General features: G+C 44.8%; 1 protein-coding gene and 1 long non-coding RNA gene across 3 annotated transcripts in view; both read left to right on the top strand.

The window, feature by feature from the left end:
* Positions 1-560: 560 nt before the first annotated feature.
* LOC116088245 lies at positions 561-2,798 on the top strand. Its single transcript, XR_004117837.1, has 3 exons — positions 561-632; positions 941-1,059; positions 2,648-2,798. It is a non-coding gene; the product is annotated as an uncharacterized LOC116088245 (long non-coding RNA).
* A 1,921-nt stretch (positions 2,799-4,719) lies between these two features.
* The window catches only part of Ogfrl1 (opioid growth factor receptor like 1), an 18,004-nt gene continuing 7,319 nt past the window's right edge, over positions 4,720-15,404 (top strand). The window contains exons 1-6 of one of the 2 annotated variants that reach the window (XM_031367040.1): positions 4,720-5,122; positions 8,900-8,986; positions 9,146-9,224; positions 11,649-11,727; positions 11,827-11,893; positions 12,005-12,150. In XM_031367040.1, the coding sequence (XP_031222900.1) occupies positions 4,886-5,122; positions 8,900-8,986; positions 9,146-9,224; positions 11,649-11,727; positions 11,827-11,893; positions 12,005-12,150 (695 nt within the window). In that variant the 5' untranslated portion in view covers positions 4,720-4,885. Of the gene's footprint in view, positions 5,123-8,899; positions 8,987-9,142; positions 9,225-11,648; positions 11,728-11,826; positions 11,894-12,004; positions 12,151-15,404 lie in introns of both variants that reach the window. The other variant, XM_031367039.1, reaches the window with a different exon arrangement.

Below are 15,404 nucleotides of genomic sequence, written 5' to 3'. Positions count from 1 at the left end.
CATATTCAACAACTGAGCTTCATCGATAATATTCTTAAAACACAACTCACCATAAAAATCAAGTTATGTCTGATGTGTTTGGGAATCTACCCAAAAGGTTTAGTTTCTGAAAGTGTCCATTACTCTTTAACACCTTTTAATGCTTCCCAAACACATTTGAAAGCAGAATTACACTGGAGAGCGGCAGTGGTACCTGTGTGAATCGGGAAGACTCTGAACGCAGGGAGGCAGAAACCACGTTTCTTCATTCAGAGAGTACTTTCCTCTTCATTCCTCAGAGGAATCACAGGAGTGCTTGTCTTAGTTTGGGTTTCCAGAGAATCAGTCCATTATCATCACAGCGGGAAGCATGGAAGCATTCAGGCAGACCTGGTGCTCGAGAAGGACTTGAGAGTTCTACATCCTGATCCTAAATCAGCCAGAGGTCTGGCTTCCACCCTTGGTGGAGCCACCCCCACAGTGACTCACTTCTTCCAACGAGGCCACGCCTACTCCAGCAAGGACACACCCCTTAATAGTGAGCCAAGCATTCAAACACCAGTCTACGGGGGCCAAACCCAGGACAGGGCTCAACTTGGTACTCTTGAAAGATATTTTGGATGCATAATGACTGGAACTTACATACACTTAAGGTGATTCCTGGTTATGGGTTAAATATTGACATTTATTTTGTTTTCAGCCAATTTCCCCCTATGTTTCTTGGGTCAGTTTTGAACTCCAGGGCTCAATTAACTCTCCTACCTTAGTCTTCTGAGTAGCCAGCTCTGATGTGTTAGAACGGCGGGTCACATCAGAACATACCACACACTAGGCCTAAACAGTTCCACGTGTAAGAGGTATAGCCACAGGTAAAGGTGGGAGGTGAGCCCAATGGATTCTGGGAATATGGTAGCTGTTGCCCTGGCAACAGGTCTGTGGACCCACCCACCCATCGCCACAGGCTTTGGATGTCCTGATGCTAACAAGCTCCACAGAGGCTGTGCAGGCTGGTTTTATATCAACTAGATACAATCGAAAGTCATCGAGAGGGAAGAGCATCAATTAAAATCCCTCTATAAGGTAAGCCTAGAGCATTTTCTTAATTAGTGATTAATGTGGGATGGCCCTTCACATTGTAGCTGGAGCCATCCCTGGGCTGGTGGCCCTGGTACTGTAAGAAAGCAGTGTGAGCAAGCCATAGGGAGAAGGCCAGTAAGCAGCATTCCTCCCTGCCTCTAGGGTCCTGCTGCGTTTCCATTCCTGCTCTGACTTCCCTACGTGGAGCATGACCTGACATTTGTAAGATGAAGTCACCCCTTACCTCCCCGAGTTGCCTTTGTGGTCAGGTGTGTCATTATGGCAGTAGTAACCCTTACTAGGACAGGGGTATGCTACCATATCCAGCAAAAGGATGCATTTCTAGAAACACATTTAACTGTTAATTCAAGAATGTTGTATGCTCTCAAAGGTAGGAAGTTTTAAAAAGGTAAATATTCATTAAGGGTAATTCTTTTATTACAGGACCTAAGAGATATTCAGAATTAACTTTTAAAAACATACGTTGGAAACAATGTAGGCAAATTATTGCTTTAAACTTACTTTAAGAGTTTTTCTATACTATGCTTTTATAATGTCTCACCTAAAACTGCATTCACCAATAAACATATTTCACACCTTGACAGATGATCTATAACCCTATAAAAAACTAATAAAAATGCCAAAAGGTATAAGAAAATCTAAGAGCTTAACTGTAGCAGTTACTTATGTTTACATATGTAAATATATGTAGGCTTGCATCCGTGCTCCCCACTGTATAACAGAGCACTTCAGGATCTAGTGACCTCAAAACAGTAGTCATTTTATCAAATTTCACGACTCAGAAATTTGAGCAGAGCTCTGTTGGGTGTTTATTTTGTTCCAAGTAGGATCAATGAATCTTACTGAATGAAATTCATCTGGCGAATGGAGTCAACATGAAGCAATTCACATTTAACAGGAGATACTGAGAGACAGGGGTTAGCTGGCAGACCTGGCCAGAGTCTGCATCCAGTGGTCTTTTCAGGGAGGCAGTATCACGGGAGTTGAAATTACATGTCAGCCCAGAGCTATGACAGGAATAACCCAAACTAATAGACTAGAAAGTACAAAGTTCCCTTTCCCTTTGAGAATCTTACAATATCTCTTATTCCAAGTTCTATTTGTTTGTTTATTTTTGGCTTTTGTTTTTTTGGGTTTTTTTTTTTGAGATAGGGTTTCTCTGTGTAGCCCTGGCTGTCCTGGAACTCAGTCTGTAGACCAGGCTGGCCTCGAACTCAGAAATCCGCCTGCCTCTGCCTCCCAAGTGCTGGGATTAAAGGCGTGCACCACCACCGCCCAGCTTCCAGGTTCTATTTTTTAAGGTAGTTGGGTTAGAACCAATTCAAGAGTGAGGGTTAAAACTCTATCTTTCTCTTTTTTATTTTTTGAAATTAAAATATTATATTATTTCTACCTTTCCCTTTCCTCCCTCCAACCCTTTCCTTACACCCCTATTCCCTTCTATTTATTTTTAAAAATCAAGTTCATTGGCTATGTCTTTTAAAATTTATTGTTACATATAATGGAAGAGGTAGGGGAAAGCCTGAAAGAGCCAGAGGAACAAGAATTTGTTTGTGATTTCCTCTTCTAGATGTGTCAGGGAAGCTACACCCAGGAAGACTCATGTACGTGCCCTGAAGAGGGATGGCACCAATAGAAGTGATAACACAAAAAGGGGTAAGTCTCACGGGGCCGCAACCCTAGACAAAGAACTGCATGCAACTAAGGCATTCTGGGAGCAGGGGAAATAGACTCCTAATTACAGGAAAGCAAAGACATTCCAGTGGACTTAGGATACCACACAAGGGAAACAGGTAGGGCAGGCACCTGGGCACATTACCACTAGACTTTCAGCTTTGATCTTGGACTAGTTAAATGTTCACTTTGGAGGGTATTCTAGTTCAGTACCGATGGAAGACGAATGAAATCCCTGGATTTTAACAGCGTCAGATTGATTTGTTCTACAGCTGCCCCATAATTTTTTTTTTCTCACAAAGTCATTGTCAGCATAAACCACAATCAGAGGCTCTCCACGGTGACATTTATTTGGGATGAGCACTAGGAGAAAGGAGACAAACAAGAATTAACTGCAGATATAGTCAAGAGGGTTTCAGGAAGGATAGGACTCTAAATTTAAAAAGATAAACTTATATAAGCATCTTGAATATCAAGACTTAGGGTTTTGGAAGAGGGAGGAAAGAGGTGAGATGGGTTCACTTGTATAATATGTAAGACTGCTAGGAAAACGTTCTGCATGAGCATTTGTATGGACTGCTGCAGTCTTAATGTTACAGATAATCCTACCCACCCCCAACCCTGCTCAAGTGGGAGAGATGCGCAAAGCAAGCGGGTCTATTAAAACAAACAGATCTTATGAGCCAAGAAACTACTTACCTCAAATAGGTATGAAAACCCCTCCCCCAATAATACTGTCGGGTTCTAATTTTGTTTGGGTCTGACAAGAAGGATGTCATCCTAATATCATCAGTTTTTTTTATGAATATCCTGACCAGAGCGTTCTTTTTGTGTGTATTGGGGTCCATTATTAGTTTTTGAGCCCCTGCTAGTCATAAAGTCATTAAAGGTGAAGCTAGATGTCATTCCAGAGAGAAAAACCTGGCTCCATTTTGAAGAGGAGGAAACTACTGGGGTCTCAAGAAGCTACGTGGCCTGTCTAAAGCCAGAAACTACTAGCAGAGGCACACCCTACTGTAATGTTTGGAAAGAAGCAACCGTTGGTTTATCTGTGAAGAGGCAACGGCTAGCCGAATCTTCCTTAAGCAATACCCATCTACCTAGATTTGTAATTTATTTTTTAATTACTAGTTCTGAGGTACAATTGATGCATCTGATAAAACTAACCCATGATCCCAGGCAATGTCCCACAGCAGAAAAAGTCCTATCGAGACTCATGTGCCAGCATAGGGCCGCTAGCTCTTCGGGTTTGTTTCAGGGTCTGCCATTTTCGGATTCTTTGGCTGTTATTTTGCCTTGAAGTATTCTTACAGCATGATCGCCTCTGGATCTTAGAACCATAGTCTTCGGCACTCCACTTAGAACCAGCCTATCCGTTGTATAAATTCCGAGGTTTTTCTGCCCAGAGCACAAATGTGGACTACTCACTGATGAAATAAATGTACTGGTCTAATTCTTCTTGCTCCTTTGTTTCGAGAGAAGTTTGCTCTTTAGATGAGGGGACAGAGAGCTCTGACTTTTATTTTATAGACCGCAGGGACTTAAGTACTGTTCCTGAAGCTCGGATTTCCTGTTTAGAGGGTGCACCGTCACGATTAGCTTTTGTCTTCTGCTGCGGCTAATTTGTCTTCCTCTTGGACCAGCCCGTGGGGGTGGGGGGGTGTGGGCAGGACTGGCTTGCTGATGGAGCCACCTCCTTCCACTCTCTGACCTGGGCGGGATCTGGCATCTCGCTTGGCTGGGAGGAGCCCCAAGGGGGCGGATCCCGGCCCACAGGGGGGCGGGGCAGCTGACCCCTGGCCACTCCCGGGGACCGTGGAGGAGGGCGCGTCCCGGTGGAGCAGGTCCAGCGCGCTCGCGAGTGGGTTGGCCCCGCTGCGGCGGGGCGGGGCCGGGCGGCGGTGGGATGGGCGGGCTGGGACGCGTGCGGCGGCGGCGGCGGCGGCGGCGGCGGCGGCGGCGGCGGCTCTGGGGCGCCCGGCTCCTCCCCGCCTGTGCGCCGGAGCGCCGGCGGCCGCGCTGAGCTGTGCGGCGCGGGCCGGGCGAGCTGCCGCCTGCGCCCGGAGCGAGCGGAGCGCGGCTATGCCCGGGCCCTAGTGCGCTGCCGCAACCCGCGCCCGCCGCCGCCTCTTCAATGGGCAACCTGCTCGGCGGGGTCAGCTTCCGCGAGCCCACCACCGTGGAGGACTGCGACTCCACCTGGCAGACCGACTCCGAGCCCGAGCCTGAGCAGCCGGGGCCGGCAGGCGGTGGCGAGGGCCAGGAGCACGACGAGCCGGAGCAGCCGGAGCAGCCTCCAGAGAGGACCGGAGGGCGGCCCCGCGCCAGCCCTGTGCCGGAGGACCACTCTGAGGCGGCGGGCGCGGAGCAGGTACGCGGCCCCGGGACCCACGGTGGGCCCGGAGGGGTCGTGCTCCCGGCGCCGGGGAGGGGACTGTGCGCGGCCCCCCCGGGGATTCAGGGCGGGATGCTCGGCGTGCTTGGCCCGGGCACCCGACCTAAGGGAGCCTACGGTGCCCAGGACCGCCCGGTGGCTTGCTGCTGGCCCGGGGGCCTTGCTGTGAGCCCCGCAGGGAAGTCCCCCAAGGCAAACCCCGACTCTCCTCGGTGTTCTCTTTGCCTCTGCAGCGCAGCTGGGTGATGCGAAGGTGGGGTGGGAGGAACTAGACTAAAAATAGAAGATTGTGAGGACCCGGCCAGTGCGTGTTATTGAATTTTTTTTTTATTTTCATTATTTTAAAAAAAGATTTAAAATATTATTCAGATTAAGACAACTGCAGTTGTGAAGCGGCCCGCAGCCTCCCCCTTCCAGCGAGGGTCCATGGCCATTAAAAGTATCGCAGGAGGTTCCTGGGCAAACTTAAAATAACACCATTCTTTTCCCCAAGAGAGACCTTTTAACGACATCGAGAATTCCTTAAACATTTCGTTTCACCCAGACGACTTGTTGATCCAACCAAGCTTAAATCAGTTGACCAATATAATTAGGTAGGTAGGTAGGTTAGAAGAGAAGAGAGATGGCGTCCCTTAACCTCTTGTGGCTTCAGAAAGTTTTAAAAGGAGGAAGTGTATATTTTTAAAGAAGTCTGCACCGTTTAAGGTGGTGGGTTCTGTATTAGGCCTCCCTTTAACAACTTGAGGGAAAATGGAGCCCAAAATCCAATGTAACTTTAGGGGAAGCCTCACCTTTCGAGGAAGTCCGAGCCTTCCCATCCAAGTTAATTGAGCATGTTATTGAATGGAATGCTATTTCCGGGTGTGCGGTCCGTTTTAATTCCCCATTTTGGAGAACTGTGATCCTTAAAGAGAAAATCTTGCCCAGAGCATACAAGGAAAGATGCAGGCTTAAGTATGTCTGAGGCCAAAGTGAGGGCCTTGGCCCTGCTGATGAGATCGTGGCCGTCCCTGCCTTGTGTTCCCGTTTGTATTTTGCCCTTAGTATTGTGTGCACAACCCCGAAACAATATCGCATGCCACATTTCAGCGTGTTATCCTCCCATTTGTCTCCCAAGTAAACAGCCACGGAGAGGTTTGGAATTAAAAACAAAAAACCTGTTAACCCAATTAACTAGGTCAATTATAAAATAACATACCATTTCAGCCAATACTATGCAACCTGGGTAAGAGTAGAACATCCTTTAATTAGTAATTTTTGTTCCCAGAAGTTCCTCCAGACTTCTTAAATAATCTTTGTGACGTTGTTTTGATTCCTTACCCTATTTGCCACTACGTGGACCAGTCAGTTCCCCCTTTAAAGTAGGTTGCAGATTGGCTTCTCATGCTCACTCTCTTTGCTCTAATACATCTCTGTAAACATTAGACAAAAGATGGTACCATTAGCTGAGGTGAGGAAACCTGGGGCAAAAGATGCCTCAGAGGTTAAGTCAAGGATTATGTTCGATTTTCCGTCCTATTAGACACCCAAGTGGATGGGTGAGTAGTTAATGGTCTCTCTAAATAGATACTCAGTCTAGGACTGGAACTATAGGCAGGCATTTAGGATTAGTTGTACTTAAAAAAAAAGTCAATGCAAGAGGTCATCACGGAGTCATGAGGCCTGAGAATGAGGCTTCTCACTGTCTATAGGGGGTGTGATTAAGAGGAGGAGCCAACCAAAAAGGGGAGCAGTGGTACAGGAAGCAAGGCAGGAGATTGTGGTATGCCGACAGCCAAGGGTTAACACTGCTTCAGGGCCTTAAGGAGTCCAGAGTTGCTGGAAAGTTCCTGGGGTGACCCCCCCCAGACATGTTTGAGCAGATGGAGATTTATTTGGAATGCTCCTTATTAGTCCCATTTTAAAGCCGTGCTGTGGACAGAGTGTTATCTAGGTCGTGGGCTGTAGAAGAAGAGGTAGTATGCAGAGTTCCTCAGTGGTGATTTACTTCAAAAGAAAACAGAGACACAATCTGCAAGTGGGGTAGACCAGGGTCACGGGAGACACTAGGCTTCAGATCGGAGAGACTACAGCAAGTTTGGTGGTTGCAGGGAGTGGTTTGGGAGTTTTGGTGATCCTGGGGGAGGGGAGTGTTAAGAAGCAGAATCCATGCTGAGGACATAAAGGCAGCCAGGGTATGGAAGTGAATGGGGCAGATGCTGGCCAGCTGAAGGATGTCATCCTTTAATGGTCCTCTTGGGGAACAGGCAGGACATGAGCCATTAGCTTCCGTTTCACAGATGATAAAACTAAGATCCAGCTAAGTGATTTGCTTAAGGCCTCACAAATATTAAGGAGCAGAAGCAAGCCTTGTCTTGCTCTCTTGGCTCCAGATACTTGGATCGTTGATCTATCTTCATAACAGGATTTTACAAATACCGGTCGCTTCTAGCTGGGACAAAGCTGGTTCGGACCCAGTTAGTCCGACGTGGAAGCAGCGGGTTCTTGCACTGTGGCTGGGCTCTGAGCCTTGTTGGGTTCCTCTTAAGTTCGTTCCCCAGATGCTGTCAGGCGTGTTGCACGGATGTGTTTTGTAAATGGGAACGTGCTCTCTCCAGGTGCGTGTGGATGTGGCTCAGGCTAAATAGATTCTGGACCTTGCTAGGCAGAGCTATTTTGAAAAGTGTGGCAAGAACCAGAACTTGAGCTCTTCCTTGCTTATGTAACATGACAGTGTAACTCCTGTTAAACAGCTGAGGACTCAGTGTTAGAGAATCTCTGTACTTGTAGTAAGAGTGAGAAATCGCACCACTTCAGAAACGCGTGAAAGAAGCTTAGAGGATGCCCATCTGTCAACACAGACAGACAGAGGGTGGGAGGGGATGAGGCAAAGGGTTGGGGGCAGACTTCTTGATGAATATTCATATTTCAGCACCGAGGTCGTCTTCATCATGTTCTGACTTACGGTCCTGAGTGTCACTGGATAAATGCATTTTTGCCATACAGCATATGGTCTGGATAACTAGAGGTTCTTAGACCTGCATCTTATCCGTTTAAAACGACATCACAGTACCGGCACTTTGTAAACAGCATGAGTGAGCCACCACATAAGAAAGTACTTCAGTGTTCATTCCACCTGAGAGCTCTGTCTTGCTCTGTGTATTTATGTCGAGTTTGCTGATTTCTAGCCCACTGATCATTGAATGGGCAGATGATTACTCATGCCTTGTATGTTTGTTATGGTGCTTTGAAGTAGTTTAGAAAGCTAATTTAGTTTAAAGCCCTCCTTTCCTTTCATAAATATTGCTTGACTTCCAGGCACAGCCAGGAGATGCAAATTTAATGAGAATCTTCTTCGTAGAAATGATTTACCAACTTAACCCTTTCGTTGCACCCTAGGAAATAGCTTCGTCATAGGCTCCATTGTATAACACCTGGTGGGACATGTTTTCAATTCATTCTGAGCACTGTCCTGGATCGATACTAATCCTTAGCGTTTACTCTGCACAGGCACCGAACAGTGAAGTTTGTTTTTTTTTTTTTTTTTTTTTTTTTTTTTATTTAAGTGATATACCCTAGGACAAAAGTTTTTAGTGCAAATAAGGCAGGTTGATGCGAGCAAGCTCTGCATGGAAACACCATTGAAGAGAATAGTTTATCTGGGCAGGTTGGAAATGCTCAGGGTTCTTTATGGAGGTTGACTATTTTGAAGTTTGTTCCAGAAGTTTCTCATTACGATTCTCTGTGTAAGTGGAGTTTCTCTTTGTGTCCTAGGGTGGAGAGTCCAGGGAAGGAAGTGCCAAACCAAAGAGAAGCTTCTATGCGGCGAGGGACCTGTACAAGTACAGACATCAGTACCCAGTAAGACAGTGCAAGGCCTGTCCCTTTTAAATGTAAACTTCTGTTTTTCTGATTTTACTCTGCCGGTAAACATGTCAGAAGGGTCCTTGTGCCTGGTGTGTGTGCATGTGTGTATGTGTTTCTATACACCAGAGATTAATTTATCTTTTCCTTCAGCAGAACTTCAAAGATATCCGATATCAAAATGACTTGAGCAACCTTCGCTTTTATAAGAACAAAATTCCATTTAAGCCAGATGGTGAGTAAGCCACCTTGATAAAAAGCAAGTTCTAAACAGTGACACGTACCGGGGTGTACATCCCTTCTTCTGGGCTTCGTGCATTCTTGCTGCGTTTGCTGGACGGTTACCTTGGTTTTGCCTTGCCATGCAGGCTGGTGTGTCCCTGGTGCCCCGGGTTTTAGGGTTGCCTCTATCCATTTAGTGAGCTGTGGAGAAATAGATATTGGCTAGCTGCACCTCTCACTATCTGTGTGTCTTGGTGATTACTGACAAAGTGGGGGGGGGGCAGGGTTTCTGTTTGCTGGTTTAGTTTAGTTTCTTTCATTTAGGGGGTTTTAGTCTTCTTTTATGAGCAGAAAAGAGGAGAGATTTGTAGAGTTATTGAATTTTAAGTGATTAGACCTTGGAGGGGGTCAGATTCAGCTTTTTCGTCTTGAAGATGTGGTTACTGGGATTTGAAACCTGGACGGCTGACTTGCTGGGCCACTGAGTTGATTTTAGAGTGGAACTAAGTTCCAGGGTCCACAGTTCTTTCTGCTGTGCCATCACTAAAAATCACTTAGAAGATGAGCAAATATAGTGTTTATCTTGAGGATTTCCTCTGTCACTTTTCAAAATCAGGGGTTGGGGAACTACAACAATCCCAGTTCAAACCTTGCCAAATCAGTGTGCCTCCTTCACAGAAGTACAGCCTCCCTCATAGAATAGGAGCCTTCCCAAGCCCATCGAGAAAACTTGCAGTTGCTATGGTAATTTGATTACAAACTCATAAGCACAACAACTGAGGCAGCACACTGTTGCCTCACAGTGGGCATCTGAATTGTGTGCAGGCAAACAGAAGCTAGATACACTCCTTAGAAGTTCAGTGCTAAGGTGGCCAGATTGTCCTGATTCTCGTCATTTGCGCTCAGTGAAAGCTGAGCGACACTCAGAGCCATAGGAGTCAGCTCGTGAAGGTCCTAGGTTGTGAGCTGGGCTGGCTAGCTTTCTATCAACCGACACAAACTGGAGTCAGTCAGGAAGAGGGAGCCTCAAGTGTGAAGTGTGCCTCCCAGGTTGGCCTGTGGAGCATTTTCTGGAGTGATGACTAATGGGGTAGGGGATAGGGGTTGGGGGGAGGGTTACCTCACCATGGGCAGTGCCATCCCTGGGCTGGTGGGCCTAGATGGTATGAAATGGCAGACAGAGCAAGCTAAGTAAATGGTATTCCTCTATGGCCTTTGCTTCAATCCCTGTACTGAGTTTCGGACTGTCCTTCCTTCCAGTGATGGAATGTGATGTGAAAGTGTGAGAGAAATAAGTCCCTTCCTCCCAGTGTTGCTTTTTGGTCATGGCTCTGTCAAAGCAATAGGAACCTCTAAGACACACATGTTTCAGAATGCCAGCATCATGGGGACGAGAGAATCTCGGGAGTGCTGGAAGAGGGCTCCAAGTTTGAATGTGGTGTTTAGAAGCGGGGAGTCCTGACATTTTGTCTTGAGGAGCGTTGCTGAAATGGGCAGATCCAGTTAACTTGACCTTTTTGGTATCTCAGAAGTTTGGAGGGTATAATGCACAGTGTATTCACTGTTAATTTAAATAAAATAAAATAAGATAAAATAAAACCACCACAGGCAATGACTCCAGCATGTTAATAACACTGAAGGAAAAAAGGTGTGACTCTATGCAGATTTCTGGGAGGGGCCTTGGGGACAAGCTGCTGGCCTTTGAGGAAACAAGGAATGAGTTGTGGGTGTGTTTTGATTTTTGATTTTTTTTTGTCGTTGTTGATTTTTGTTTGGTTTCTGTAAGATTAGCTAGCTGGCCAAGGACCTTGGCAGACTTTAGAATCGTGAGGATTCTATTAAGTTCTTATTGGAGAGCATGAGCCATTGTGAAAGGGCTTGCTTTCTGCAGGCACAAAGACCTGGGTTCTACTCCCACACGACTTTGTAGTGTGCGCGACATTGAACAAATTGTCATTGTTATTAATTTACTAATGTGAGGCTCTGAGCAAATATTCCACTTAAGAGCAGTGTTTTTCTGCTAGTCATGCGGAGATGGTAATGTTGTTTGGAATAGTTTCCCTGCACAGAGGCGGATAGCAAATATGTTAGGCTTTGGAAAATAGTCCATTGAAACACTCAAGCCTGCAGATGTGAGCAGTATAAAAATGGTGTGCTTGTCTATGTTCCAACAAAACCTTATTTACAAAACGATTGTTAGGCCATCATTTGCCACCCTCTGTACATCACCCCGTTCTGTAATCTGGGGTGCTGTTATTTTTATTTTAATTGGGCTTTTGATATTACTGGGTATGTGGCATAGGCTATTCCTCGTGTAGGGTCATTCTTGTGTGTTACTTTTAAACTGAACTCTTTAAGAGTCAGGTGACTCACATGTTTTCATGTCATCACCATGTTTTTAATGCATGGTCCGTTTTTCTCAATATTTGTCATGTAGGCGTTTACATTGAAGAGGTTCTAAATAAGTGGAGAGGGGACTACGAGAAGCTGGAGCACAACCACACGTATATCCAATGGTCAGTAACGTGTTCCCCACCTTGAACCGTGTCCTGTTTAATCATGTTTTCAAGACAACGTTAATTGAAAATTGCTATTTCTTTTTTTTAACAAACCAGGCTTTTTCCCCTGAGAGAACAAGGCTTAAACTTTTATGCTAAAGAATTAACCACATATGAAATTGAGGTAATGCAATCTCAATTCACCTTACATAAGGTAGCCAAATGATATCGTCCTTTTATTGTCCCGATAGCTACTGAGTCATTTCAATTGACATTTCCCCTCTTCTTATATTAGGAATTCAAAAAAACAAAGGAAGCAATCAGAAGGTTCCTCTTGGCTTATAAAATGATGCTCGAGTTTTTTGGAATAAAGCTGATTGATAAAACTGGAAATGTTGCTCGAGCTGGAAACTGGCAAGAAAGATTTCAACATCTGAATGAGTAAGTGAAGCCCCAGTGGTAAGCCTTGGCCTTTCCCTGTAGCTCCATTCTCTGGAGAGTAGGAATAGCTAGCCATGCTGTTAGGCATGGAAATAGCTAGTCATTGGGCACTGGAGAGGTTAGCTATTGGACATAGGACTGGACAGAGGATCAGCTAGGATTTGAACATAGGAATACAGAGCTGTTGGGCATTGAAATAGCTAGTCACTGGGCACAGGACAAGCTCTAGGTATTGGGCATAGGACTAACTAGGTATTATCCAATTGTAAATATTGGAGAAACAAGAATGAATTGACATTAGTACATATTGGGCATAGGACTGACTAGCTGTTGGGTATAGGACTAGTTTGTTGTTGGGCATAGGATTAGCTATTTTTAGGCCACAGGACTAGCTAGCTGTTGGGCATAGGACTAGCTAGCCATTAGGAATAGGGATCAAAATCTAGTCAGAAATGCATTTATTCCATCTCATGCATTCTAAAACAAAGCATAGGAATGACAATGAACAAATTCTGCAGAGAGCTGGCTGTTCTGCTCCAGGGTGGTTTCTTCTTGAATCCTCTGCCCACAGCCCAATACGGCTTCTCTCCTTATATACAATGTGTTTCAAGGAATTTATAGTTATTGCTTGCTTATGGTTTTTCATATGTTCTCTCTCCTAGGCTATAGGGATACAAATTGTTTGTAAGAGCTTCACGCATGCAGACTTCTTAGGCTAAATTCATAAATGCATTCTATGATGTGTAAAAATGGGTTCATTTGATGTGGCCATACTTCTAGCTAAAATAGAGGGAAAAGCACAGTTGCCTTCATGAATTAGGTAAAGGGACAAATACCTACTTCTGGTTAATTCCAAAATCTATAAAGGAAAATTTAGCAGCTTTTTTGGATGTTTTTTTGCTGTACTCTTTTGTTTGGATATGTGTAATGGTGATTAATACTTATAACCAAAGTTTAGTTTTAAAAATATTTTTATATGCACACTGATTTTTTTTTCCTTTTTAATTATAGAGTGACTTATGTGTACTGGACTATAAAACTAACAATTTTAAGAAACTTTTTTTAGTACCTTATAATTAGCTGAAATGGGCAAGTACTAAGGAAAAAAAAAACTAACGCAAGCAATTTCTCCTTGGCAAAAACAATCAGTTTTGGCATCAACTCTTTAGATTTTTTTTTTCCAGAATTCCCCTCACTTTGGTAAAAGGAATAAAATATTAGTGTTGAGGCGTCTTTTTCCTTTGTTGTAAGTAACCCTATTAAAGTAGATTCAACTAAAGCCTTGAAAATATGGACATAAAGCTTTATGATCCTGACTGGAAACTTATTGACTTATAACTCAGGTTAAAGTTTGATACATAAGCTAATATAAGTGCAAGACATATGCATCTGCCTATCGAATGCAGACCACTATAGCTGGATGGCTTCTCTCATACTGTTGGAGAGAGCTGTCTGCCAGTCAGGCTCTGGCAAACAGCCATCGCACCTCACACTTTCGGTACCCACCTCAACCCTTTTGTTATTTTTGCTTGGAATAGCATTATTATTTGGTGCATTGTGTTGAAGCAGTAAGTCATGAACAGAATGTGAGCAAAGGCTTAAAGCCTGCCTCCCTAGGGTATCATTGTTAGGTCTTTTTGTTTATAGCTCAAACCAGAGCCCTTTCTGGAGGCTTTATTTAATTAGGTCATCTCTCAGCCTCTGATGAAGAACGGCCTGAACTCACAGCCTTCCCACTCTGTCCCAACTAACAAGCTCTCTCCCTCTCATCCAATAGCTTTCACTTTCCCAGGTCTGTGTGCCTGCTTGTCCGTGAGTGTGCCACATGTGTGTACAAGTGTGCCTCTAGGAGTCAGAAGAGGGCGTCAGATCCTCTGGAACTGGGGACCCCAGGCAGTTGTGAACTGCCCAGTTCAGATGGTACTGGGAGCCAAACCTGGATTCTCTGTGAGGCTTTTCTGCTTGTTTATCTTTGAGACCAGATCTCTGAGTCTAGGTTGACTCCAAATTTGCCACTGTTTTTGGCACCATCTTCTAAACTCTGGGATTGCAGACACAGGGTACGACTTTTTCATCACCACAAGTTTTTAATTGATTACGTTTGAGCAGATGATAGGGCGTGATATAGACATAGCTCCTCTATTTTCATTTGGATTCTTTCGTGATCCATTCTTAATGTCATTGCTCATCTGTGATTAAAGCTGGGAGACATCTTGAGCTTTTTATAATAGGCCAGCCAGGACTTGGTTGTGTTTATAGCTCAGTGAAGGAAAACTGTTTAATCAGAGTAAACTGAAGTGAAATTGAATGAAGAAGTGACCTGGATAAACGTGGTGAAATGTGTTCGGCTGTTAAAGTACAGATGCGTGCAAATCTACCGCTAAGATGCTGGCCAGGTCCCACTTGTGATGAGCTAAGATGTACTGAATCTGGGGTTTTGGGTTTTATGTCCCTGCTGTGCCTTCTTTTGACCTATCTGGTCTACTGATAAAATCAGCATCTCCCGTTTGTCTCCATAGCAGCCCCTTCCTCCATTGCCTGGTGTGGAAGCCAGGATGTGTACAGCTCCAGCCATATTTAACTTCTCTAGCTGCCATTTTGACTTTCATACCGACATTTATTTCAAGCCATCCTGAAACAACCAATTCCTTTGTTTTATAGATAATTTTGTTCTAGAATCCTAATTATTATTTTCCTCAGTTGCTCAGGTTTTTTTTAACATCTTTTTTCCCCCTCGGTTACTGTTACATAAATGCTTTATCTTGTGAATATGTAAATTCTAATGAATGTATATGCAAATACTAAGTTTCCCATGTAGTGCACCCTTTCTTTTCCTTTCTTTCCTCTTCTCTTCTTTTCTCTTTTTTTTTATTAGATATTTTCTTTATTTACATTTCAAATGTTCTCCCCTTTCCTGGTTTCCTCTCTGAAAACCCCTCTCTCCTGTCCCTTCCCCCTGCTCACCAACTCACCCTCTCCCGCTTCCTGGCCCTAGCATTCCCCTACACTGGGGCATAGAATCTTCATAGGACCAAGGGCCTCTCCTCCCATTGATGGCCAACTAGGCCATCCTCTACTACATATGCAGCTGGAGCCATGAGTCCCTCCATGTGCACTCTTTGGTTGGTAGTTTAGTTCCTGGGAGCTCTGGGGGTACTGGTTAGTTCATATTGTTTGTTGTTTCTTCTATGGGGCTGCAAAGACCTTCAGCTCCTTGGGTCCTTTCTCTAGCTCCTTCATTGGGGACCCTGTGC

Source organism: Mastomys coucha, unplaced genomic scaffold (genome assembly GCF_008632895.1).
Source record: "Mastomys coucha isolate ucsf_1 unplaced genomic scaffold, UCSF_Mcou_1 pScaffold14, whole genome shotgun sequence".
Taxonomy (NCBI): Eukaryota; Metazoa; Chordata; class Mammalia; order Rodentia; family Muridae; genus Mastomys; species Mastomys coucha.
The sequence above is the reverse complement of the archived record's forward strand: the minus strand, read 5'-3'. Positions and strand labels throughout refer to the sequence as shown.